Below are 11273 nucleotides of genomic sequence, written 5' to 3' on the forward strand. Positions count from 1 at the left end.
TTTCAAAGGACAAGGCCGCAAAATAAAGACTTCATTCTGTTATTTATAGAATGAAGAATATTATTTATCCACTAGACTGAGCAAAGACATGCTATGTACACCAAACAGCTTGAAATCTACACTCATTGACCACTTCTTTAATTAAACCTGTTCAACTAATAGTTAACACACAGAGCTAATCAGGGACATTGTATAAGCTGACTCCTTTTAGACACGTAGACATGATCAAGATGACCTGAAGTTTAAAAAAAGCATCTGAAAGGAAGAAAGATGATTTAAGTGAACGTGGCAAACTGCTGCTCTACGGGGATTTTACCCCCCAAAACGATCTCTAGGGTTTATAGAGCAATGGCCCAAAAAGGAGAAAATATCCAGTAAGCGAAATGCCTTGTTGATCAGAGGAGAATGGCCAGACTGTTTTGAGCTAAAAGGAAAAGAACATAACTCCCTTTACAACCAGGGTATGCAGAGGAGCATCTCTGAACACAGTGCTCCTTGAAACACTACAGCAGTAGTGGCACCACGTGCAGGAAATTTAGGCTACATCACCAAAGTTGGACAATGGATGATTGAAAAAACATTCCCTGGACTGATGAGTCTGGATTTCTGCAACAACAAACAGCATCAAAAATAGATTTCTCCTGCCTTGCAACAACAGTTCGGGGCGGTGTTGGTATAATGGTGTGTGGGATATCTCAAAAACTTTGGGTTCTTTAGTACAAACTCAGTCAGCATTGTTTAAAAACTACAGTACAATCTGAGTACTGTTGTTGTCCATCCCTTTATGACCACAGTGTGCCCACCTTCTGATGGCTGCTCCCATTAGGAATGCACCATGTCACGAACCTCAAATCATCTCAAAGTGGTTTCTTAAATAGCCTCTAAAGTCACCACATCTCAGTCCAATAGAGCAACTGTGTGATGCGGTCATGCTGGTAAGGACCAAAATCTCTGATGAAAGTTTCCCGCACTTTTGTTGAATCTGTGAGAATTAAGACAAAAAGAGATCCTCCTTAGTACGAGTAAAGTGTACCTAATGAAGTGACCGGTGAGTGTACACAACTTGGTAGTGAGTTAAGCGTATGAGAGACTATAGTCTGCTACAGTTACAAAGCTGCCAAATAAAGACAACGCTTACAGAATGTATTTATGTCACATTATTGACACATTTCTTCGGTCATCTCATTTTCTCTACGTTTAATTTGAATGATTCGTTTAGGCGACAGTTAATAAATCAAAGATTAAACTTTTATACCACATCCTCTCATAACAGCAAAATACACTGTTCTTATAAGAGAGATTAGCATTCTTAAAAAAATGAGTCACTTTGAAAATAAACACAAAAAAAATCTCCATCCGCTTGGTTTCATGAGAGTGACTCACGTCGTGCCAGCCGGGCGACATTCCTGAAGAAGAGGGAGAAGAATCCAAGAGCTGTTGACAGTCATCGTGCTGTGGCGTAAAATGCTCAGCAGGACTAGTTTGACGAGCCTGACTGTTTTTTACTCAATCGCACTCCTCCTCTGAAACCATCTCGGGTGCGCATGGGACGCAGATTTGTCTCGATCAGAGGTGACGCACGCAGGAACCTGGAACAGTGAATACACTATTTAAAGTTTCTTTCTTCCTTTTTTATTTTAAATTAATTTCTTTGTTTTTTTCCAACGGACACAGGATGAGAAGCTGAATAAGAGAACGATCTCTATTCGTACAGGAGGTTTTTTTTGGTCGTTTCTGTGGATATTAAAACGCGCAATGGAACAGGTATGTCCCATGACGCTCGTAACATTATGATGATTGGATAATATGCTATTGATATATTTAAAGTTGTGTTAGCAGACATAAATCCTGGCAATACTGTAAACTGACATTTGAAGAAAAAAAAGATCAAAGCTTACAACAACATTAAGTAAAGTGAGACAGAGTTTTAGCTCTGTACGCTGTAACGTTGTTACTACAATGATGACATAGTTTATCTTACCGGATTAAGACCAGAACTAAACTCCTCTTAATAATAAGTGATTTGGGATTTTGTTCTTACTCCAAATATGTTAGAGAAATAAAATTTACCTTATTTAGGTCCTGTATTGAGACTATTGTACTGTGTGATACTTTCATCAGGAGGAACAGATTGACTTTCAGGCCATAAGGGCCAAGTTTCAACAAGAAGAATTCATACTGAAGAAACCCAAGATAAAACCTGTTCTCCCAGAGAAGTCAAAGGTGGTCTCTCCTCCCCAGAGCCCCAGTCATTACCTCCCTTCAGGTGCACGCCCCTCCCTGCTGACCACCATTAATGAGAACTTGGAAAGAAAGGCACTATTTGCCCCAAGAGTGGTCTTCAAAGATGATCCGAAAGAGAGCAAAAAACCTCTCATCGACGATAAAGACAAAAGTGAAGGGAAACGGAAAGGTGGTAAGCACAAAACACTCAAAGGGAGCAGGGAGAATCTTCTTAAAGATTCCGTGGATCAAAAGAAAGTTAATAAGAAAGACAAGACGCTTCCTTCGGTTGTCCCTGTAACTCAGAAAGAGAGTACTGCAGAGCTGGTGCCAGCCGCACCCCCACCTAAAGTCACAACAGAGAAAAAGAAGCCTTTCAGTCTTTTCAAAAAGTCAAAACGAGATTCAGTGTTGATCTCAGCTGATCCAATTCTGGACACCCCAAGCTCAGATATTGCTGGACTAGCTCCACTCGTCCCAGTGCCTTCTGAATCTGGTGGGGAAACAATACCTAATTCAACATCAGAGCCCCATCTACCAGACAACCCCACCTTACCAGATCACAGTGCTGATGTAGAAATGTCCCCAACCTCTACTACTCTTGAATCTTTTGCCTTCAACCTACCTCCTCCTCTCATACCTGAGAGCCCACCACCTGAAATCCCAATCTTGACCAGTGAAATCCCACCTGAAATAGAAAATCCCACTTTTCCTGTTTCTAGCCAAGATGAAGCTATTACCAGTCCACCCAGTGTCTCTCCACCTCTTCCACCCAGCTGTGTCATCTCTGGTTCTCCTTCCCTGGTTTCTTCTCCATCTCCATCACCCGCCGAGCCTGAGATTACATCTGAGATTGGGAAAGATGATATTTCTATAACTGCTGTGGAGAAACTTCCTTCTCTAGCCACAAACCCTCCATCTGTTCCACCATCTCCCAAACCAGAGCGTCCAGTCTCAGCACTCTCTGCCCTGGAGAGGGCAGAGGATATGAGTCCTGGAAAAAGAACACCACCAGGTGACCAGAGGATTTTCAATGCTCTACAGAATGCACGCAAGAAGACCAACAGGTAAAGAACACAAACAGCAGGAACACACACAGTTTCATTCCAGCAGTTACGAAGAAACATCTCTGTTTACAGCTCAGTCACTAACAAGATGTAATTTCTCACCTGCTCTTAGCCCCTTGATATGTGACATCCACTCCTATTCTGTTACCCCTCCACCTGAGGAATCTTCCCAGTGTCAGAGCCCCACTGAAAGTCTCCCAGAACTCCCACCCATTGATTATGAAGATCGAACAGGCAATGCCGTCCCATCGAAACCAGCACAAGTCAATGGCATTGACCACCGTAAGTCTAATTAACATAACCACAGTAGAGCTCCCCTCCCCCCTCTCTCTTCCCCACCTCTTACTTTTCCGTGGATTTACTTCACCTCAAAAGAAGTTGAGAAGAATTTATCTCATCATCATCAGGTATGTGCTGTAGGCCTGCAAAACATAATTTAATAGCTTAGAGTTTTAGCTGCAGAAAATACCTGGCCACAAGGTCGCCTCAGGTGGTGACATTCTTCTTTTGTGCCAGAAACAACTTAGCAGAAGGCAGGGCAGAGCTGCAGAGGTATGTTTGCTATGTCAGAGATGCAGTGACAAACAGTTCAACGTCTGTTAAGCACAGTGCAGAAAGAGCAGGAAGTCTGCTGCTCTGTTTCATTTGCATTGCATTTTTGAAATTGTGCATACAGGTTTTTATGTCAAGCTCGTTTAATATGATGAAGTCTACTGTTACAAATTACAGATGAGTACCTTTGACATGGTTTCTAATCTTTTATTCTGCAACAGCAAACAGTTTTGTACAGCTTCAAAAGGCAGCTAGCGGGCAAGTTTCTAGAGATGTGTTTTTTATTTTAATTAAAGTAGCAAAATTGAATTATACTGCACATTTCTTATAAATGCATTAGCTCTGCTCTACAGAGTTATACAAGAACAACTTCCACAGTGGGTTTGACTGGTTTTGTTTCCTTACATATGCAATTCTTATTCTTTTTCTTGCCCTATCTCTATTTCTGTGTTGGAAAATTCACTTTCAGATGTAGTTTTGATGTTGAATGGTTCTTTTTGACTTAAATGAGATTAAAGTTCAAAATCTTTTAGCAATCATATCTAGTCATAACCTTCTAAACTGTTATATGTTCATATGTAATGTCATTCCTTCCAGGACAGCCCTCTCCATTGTTGCAAGAAATCACTGAGGGACCTGACCCTGTCCCTGAGGCGATTCCCCCGCCTCCACCCAAGATGACTATTTCAGATAATGGGCTTCTGAATTCTTCTGTAGAGGAACCTGCCATACCTAACTCTGCCAACTTGAGTGAATTCATTCCTCCACCTGTCATGGGAGTTAATGGTGTGGTCACCAGTGCTAGACTCACAATTTAGAGAAAAGCTAAACTTCAGTGGCCTGTTCTTGTAATGCGTCATAATCCTTTATGCTTCTTCTGCAGATATCCCTGCTCCACTTGAGTTTTCAGAGACCTACACCCCTGATGTCCCAGAGGTTGACAATGTGGCTTCAGGCATTCCTATTCCCGAGCTGCAGGGATCAGAGTTGGAGTATGAGATGTACCCAGGTGCAGATGTTCCAGACGGTTATGACCCGCCAAAGGCTCACAGTAATGTTCCGCAAACCGAGATCCACACAGAGACACCATATGGAGACATATCCCAAAATAATCCACTACCAGAATCATCTCATGCTCTCAGTCAGGACTTACAACAGGCGTCAGAGTAAGACATGCAAATTTAATCTGTTTTATTTCTCATTAAAATGGTTCTTAATCCCTGACAAGTTAGTATTCATTAGTGTTTGTTCAACTTTTTGTCCCACGCAGGCCCCAACCAGAAGACGATGTTTATCAGAACACGGAAAATGCGTACGAGTATATCGCCACACCTGATGGTGACAAGAAAAAAGTCAAGACTAAAGTCAAGAAACGCAAAGAGCCAAAGAGTAAGAAACTATTTATACTAGAAAAATAGGAATTGTGCTCAAATTAATACAGTAATATTAGAAACTGCCTGGAAGGGTTGCATCTTTGGTATTGTACATAACTGTGTCCTTCTTTTTAAACCACAGATCCATATGTTGAGTCAATGCCAGTAACGGTAAGCTGCAGTGTAAAATCAAGACTTTATTTTTCTTCATTCAAAAAGATAAGCTTTCTTTATGCAATTTTAATTCAAAGTTAATTAATCCACATTCTTTATTCTTACTTATAGGTTCAAGAGAAAACCAAGACGTTGAGGTTTGGCAAGTAAGGCCTAATTTTTTTTATCCAGAGATTTTTTAATTTCTCTTATCCCCGGGGAATTAGCGATGAGAGTGTGATTTGCTTTTGTTTCACTCATATTCTCCTCTGCTATTAACCAGTAGTCCTTTTCTAACTGGATGATCCTCTTCATTCTGCCTTCCTCAGGAGTGAAAAGAAAGCAGCTGCAGAGGGGCCTGATGAGAAGGAGCTGAAAAAGAAAGAAAAGCAGCGGCTAGAAAAGGAGAAGAAGGAGCTAAAGGAGAAACAAGAACGGGAAAAGAAAGAACAGAAAGAGAGGGAAAAGAGGGAGAACGAGATGAAGAAGAAATTCAAGGTAAGTGAACACGGAAGGTTAAGAAACATCGGGGGAGGGTGGGGTATATGTTCGGGCATACAAACCTGTCTGGATTCATTCCTGGCAGTGGAAGAGTTGAAGTGAGCAACATGTGCAAGCTCAAACAGAATACGAGCAAACATTTGTTTTGTCTGTGATATTTCTGACAGAACACCTATGGGCCATTCTTTATTTCTGCATGTTCTTCTACAATATTACTGTTCTGAACATGTTCTGATTAATGTTTGTGTTGTAGCAGAAACTGTTGTAATAATTAACATAGGGATGAACCCAAAAAAGATGCAACAACTCTATAAATGCGGTTTTGTGTCTACTTTAGCTCTGTTTTTTTTTTTTTAACACAACAGGCAGCTGGCTTTACCAGAAACACAAAAAATGGAGTAAATGCCAGCAGCCCAGTTAATATCATTAAGTGTAAAACCCAAGGATTACAAGATTAATGTCACATTTGTCACACGCTGTAAGTACTGTACATGTAAGAAGCACGTCAACATTTATTATGTCATCATGTGCTGCTTCTTTGCTCTATTCCTCTATTGATAAAACACAGACAGTTTTAATAATCATATCAATTCAAAGCCTGGTGCCTCTCCTGCTGATGCTTTGACAGTCTTACAGCTTAGCTGTGGTAAATATCATACATCTGGCAACTAAATGGTTTGATATGTCAAACCTTTTTTTGTGATTAGTGCGAAATGGTTACCTTGCTGAGATTGTGTTCCTATGCAATTCTCAGTGGAACTACTTTGATTTTAAATCTTACCCATATCCCCCCTGGACTTATGTCCCTTTTGAAACAGTGCTTTTTCCTAATAAAGACAGTATTGTTGTACAGTATAAAATCTTTTAATCTACCTTTTGCAGATAGGTCCAAGTCCTATCTGCAAAAGGCAGTCTACCCCTAATTGTACTTGTATCATCAGTACTCATGATTGCTCGTTGACAATCATGACATCATCATCCTTTCATAACGAGACTGTGCACTGTGGAGAAATTGTGATGGGGTTGTTGCCTTTGCAGAAGACATAAAAATATCCTCCGATCAATGAGAGAGAAAGAGAAAGAGAGAAGTTAGAAGAAAACAACAACAACAATAACAACAATCCCCAAATCAGATGATGGAATTCAAGTAAATCATCACTCCATTTCTCATTTCTCCAATTCTTGATCAGATTATATTGGGCATCCACAGGGCAGTTAGATGGCAGTCTTGTCACTCAAATACCTTCAGATCAGCAAATGCAAGCCTGTTGGCTTTGAGAAAGATGCCTTTGTAAAAAATAATACACATTTCTTACTTATCAGGAACAAAATCACGTATCGAGAGTAAGTACTGTGAACATAACAGCAGGTTAAAGATAAACTGCTCCTCCCACTCTGACACTTAAGAAGTCTACTATAGGTCTGTAAATTCTGACTGTTAAAATGAAGAGTAACAGCATGCATCAGGCAAATGGGAGTCATCTCAGTGTTTCTGCACAACAACAAACTATTTGTCAGGAGACTGCTCTTTAATAGAATAAATTACACGATTAGCCCACCATCCAGCTAGTGAACACATGTATTTGTTTTGTGGTATAAAGCCTCTTGTAGTGTTGTTTTCAAAAGTGCTACATGAATATTGTTTATTGAGGTTATTTGAGTGCAAGTGGAGGAATATTCAGTGTTAACATGTAACTGTGTTTGTTAGATCACAGGACAGGAGGATGCCCTTTACCAGGCAAGAGTAGTTGTAACTGCAAAGGGACGAAAGACTGATCTCCCCGTCAAAGCAGGAGACACGATCAGCATTATTCGAACAGCAAACTGCCCCAAAGGAAAGTGGCTGGCCAGAGACAGCACCAACAGCTGTGAGTTAAAAAAATAAACAATCAAGATTAAAAGGATAAAAGGATGCAAGAACCTGTTTTTGAAACATAAGTGCTATAATCTGAAATGACATCTGAAATGACTGAATAACGACCATGTGAATGTGTTTTTAGATGGGTATGTCGCCGTTGACCATGTGGAACTGGACATCAAGGAGATGTTAGAGCTGGGAAGGAAAACTCATCCCGGGTCAAACAATAACTTTATCGAACCAGACGGTGCCCGCATGATTTCACAGTAAGAGTTTCATCCAATAACAAGCTATCATGTGTAACCTTCTACTACTGTTATTACCTTTAAGTTAAAAAGTTATTTACAGATGATTTTTATTTCCCCCAGTGACTCAAACCATTATCAATTACCAGGAGAAAGCTGTAAGTGTTTCCCGTTTCTACCCAAGATAACAAAATACAGTGAAATTATTCAGCAGCAGTTTAATATTTTTGATGTTGACATGCTCAGTCACAGACGACAGTGAGGAGTGGAGCGGTGATGATGATGAACCTCCCTCTGGTTCTCCAAGTACACAGGCTGTACTGTGAGTAAATGCTCAATTATGCTCTACTTTTGGTGTTTACTGCTTGTTTCTATTGAGGACAAGAGTTAAGGTGATCAATCTGCTATTAACAGTTTTTTTGGCACTCTTTTTTCCTGCAGAGGTCATACCCGGACATTCTCCATGCCAGATGTGGGTAAGACATAACAACTTAGGCAGCACCATTCCCCAGTCAGCTCTTGTGAAAAAAACAAGTTTGGGAAGATCTTTAATTGTTTACTGGAAACATACATTAAACAAAGCATAATGAATCACTTACTGAATTACTCACTTAAAAGTCACCTTTCAGTACAATACAAAAATAAATGGGACACTTGTGTTTGTCATGTTGATTTCCTCAATTTGTTATCTTGATGTGGGTTAACAGATACAGTAAACAAAGATACTACAGACTTGATATTTTGCAGCAGCTGTTTCAGAGAAACACAGGAAGGCTTATGTGAGGTTGCAACACAACTGCGAGTGTGTGAGCGCCCTCAGTATAAAAAACACTCAATCTGAGTCCATAAACAAGTCCTTGAGGACTTACTGATGTTCTGGATGTTGTATCAAGTTTCTATCCAATTATAATTTCTTCACAACTACCGAAATTACAAAACTGCACCCTTCTAAACGTCTTTAATGAACAATGGACTTTTCATTACGGCATTCTTTAAACGTTAATTCCCTGCAATGTGACTCATTAGACAAGCAGGTGCTTAAACAGGAAGCTGCTAGTAAAATATGTAATGGCTAATCTTAGGTCTGGTAACTTAGGAATTATTTCCTTGGTGTAACTGTTGTATGTTTACTTGTATACAGTTATTTATCTGTCGCTTGTGTGATTTCGTCTTTAGGAAACAAAGACCTTAGCGTGAACCACCAGCACAGTCACAGTGACATGGGTCATGATAGCTCCCACAACCAGTGAGTTCACCTGTTTCACTCTTACAGAAACACATACAGACACGCGCAGACTCATATAATTCTTTTTATTTCTCCTTATAGAGCACTTCAGAGGTTGTCCACATTTTTCCATTCACAAAAAAATGTAGAGCCAGCTGCAAGGTAGGCATGGTGGAGAAAAATGTAACAATGTTGTCCATCCACGAGCGTGCATGTACACACACATCCAGAGCTTCTTTTCAATTTATGTTTTTTCTTCTTTTTAACAGCACCGATGAACCAGTAATGAGTAAGTAATGCCCTAAAAATCACATTTAAAAAGTCACTAATGTACTACTTTTTCAAACCTAATGCTGATGCACTTTCAGGCAATACACTTATGCTGGAAGAAGCATTTAAAAAAAAAAACATTCATAAAGTATTATCATAAAGTTTTTATAAACTGATTTCTAAATTGCAATATCAATACATCTTCAGGTTACACTGCAGGTTCTGTGAATGCGGCACAAGAAGCAAATCACACGTAAGTACAGAAAGAATAACGCACACAGAAAAATGTCAAACATGCTGTCCGACCTGTAGACGGAGAGGGTTCCTTCCTTTTTGCCTGGAACAGCTTGATAAGCATGAAAAGAGTAAATGTCTTCCTTTTTTTTAATCTCTGAGAGAAAGAAAGCTTTTAACTCCACCTTAACGCCACCAGGAAGTTAAGCCAGGTTGACTCCTGACAGAACAATGAGTTGTTAATTCTCAAGTAGGTCCCTCCTCTGTGCTTAGTGCAACAGACAGCATTTACATAACAAGAGCACTTAAAGAGAAGAGCACAGAAGAGTATATTGCATATACTCAATATACCCAATATTTCCATGGGTAATATAAAGCTTTTACTACTTTTTACATTTGGTGTGACCTTGACCTTGACCAGAAATTCACCAAAATAAAATCATCTCGAGCTGATTGAAATAGAACCAATTACATACTACCTCCCTTCGAGGGAAGAATGAGTTACTGGGTTAAGAATATAAGGTGATAGATGAAAGACTGAGTTTTTTTCATGTTTTTTTTCTACAGGCCTGAGGCTGTGTCAGCAGGAGATACAGATTTTGTTCCGGATACACTCATTTTACCTCCTCCTGTCATGTATGCCGATGGAGTGGAGTGAAGGTAAAGTGGCCTTCATACAACAAGGCAAGGATGAATCACTCTTCACTGTCCATCACTGTGCACATGCCATGATGACATGATGTTTTTCTGTCTTAACAGCTGAACAGAAACTCCCCCAGGTGGAACTGCATTTGTCTGCAGCATTACCTGCTGGACTATGATCTTATTTATCCAATGACTGCATTCGTGAAGTAGAATTACATTTAACAACAATGAGAATTATATCATCTGGGCAAACGGAAATCTTTCTTCTGTTCTTTCAAATGCTGCAATGTGGAACCAGCATGGGACAGTTGATCTGCTTGCTTTAAGTGATCACGGTGAACTGCGTTGCACAGACACACACAGTATTTGTGGACAATGTGATCCTGGAAACTCTCGTAGGGACAATGAACTGCTTTCTGTGCAAAAACCAGATTGGAAAATATATTTAAAGTGGAGGAAATAAGGGAAAGAACAACGGAATGGAAACAGCAGTTTTTCTTATCAGATGGAAGTGTGTGTAGCTAAGAAATACTGGAAAAAGCTTCATTTGTTTTAAGATGCATCCATTAGAAACAATTAACCAGCTGTAAGCAGCAAGTAATGTGAGCTAATACCAGTAATATTCCTGGTTTATGTTTATCTACAGTACTCCAGCATTTAAAAACAGTGTTTGTATTTTTTGCACATAAGCTTTTGCTAATTTGTAATTTGTACACTCATTATTGTTTTCAGTGTCAACTGTGGTATTTGGAAGGGACTATGTGACTACTCATGCTACAATACATATGACCTTTGAGTTTGACTTCTTTTTCATTGGACCCAAATAACCAGCATGCTGTGTAATATAATAGGTATAAAATATAGCATTTGCTCTGTATTGATCATAGCTGCAACTTCTAGAGGGATATCCATCAACTGAATTTTCTT

At 39.7% G+C, this 11273-nt stretch overlaps 1 protein-coding gene across 3 annotated transcripts; it reads left to right on the top strand.

The window, feature by feature from the left end:
* Positions 1-1497: 1497 nt before the first annotated feature.
* Positions 1498-11142, top strand: LOC309700278 (uncharacterized protein). Of its 3 annotated transcripts, XM_082523752.1 has the most exons (21): positions 1498-1572; positions 1675-1764; positions 2122-3290; positions 3403-3572; positions 4440-4628; positions 4726-5008; positions 5113-5231; positions 5358-5386; positions 5501-5535; positions 5698-5866; positions 7578-7737; positions 7870-7993; positions 8096-8130; positions 8219-8294; positions 8414-8448; positions 9149-9218; positions 9300-9359; positions 9467-9486; positions 9675-9720; positions 10269-10361; positions 10461-11142. In XM_082523752.1, the coding sequence occupies exons 2-20, from the start codon at positions 1756-1758 to the stop codon at positions 10357-10359; spliced, it is 2889 nt and encodes a 962-aa protein (XP_082379878.1). In that variant the 5' UTR covers positions 1498-1572; positions 1675-1755; the 3' UTR covers positions 10360-10361; positions 10461-11142. The 3 variants fall into 3 exon arrangements, with proteins under 3 accessions (XP_082379878.1, XP_082379877.1, XP_082379876.1); XM_082523751.1 differs by having other exon boundaries at positions 1535-1764; positions 10269-10385; XM_082523750.1 differs by having other exon boundaries at positions 1536-1764.
* The last annotated feature ends 131 nt before the right edge of the window (positions 11143-11273 follow it).

This window comes from Aulonocara stuartgranti (assembly GCF_965226115.1).
Source record: "Aulonocara stuartgranti genome assembly, chromosome: 23".
Classification (NCBI taxonomy): Eukaryota; Metazoa; Chordata; class Actinopteri; order Cichliformes; family Cichlidae; genus Aulonocara; species Aulonocara stuartgranti.

Bases quoted from the DNA above. Each gene is read 5' to 3' on its own strand.
- LOC309700278 (XM_082523752.1), top strand. The intron at 7,738-7,869 runs GTGAGTTAAAAA...ATGTGTTTTTAG, and splicing joins CAGAGACAGCACCAACAGCT to ATGGGTATGTCGCCGTTGAC. The intron at 8,131-8,218 runs GTAAGTGTTTCC...TGACATGCTCAG, and splicing joins TCAATTACCAGGAGAAAGCT to TCACAGACGACAGTGAGGAG.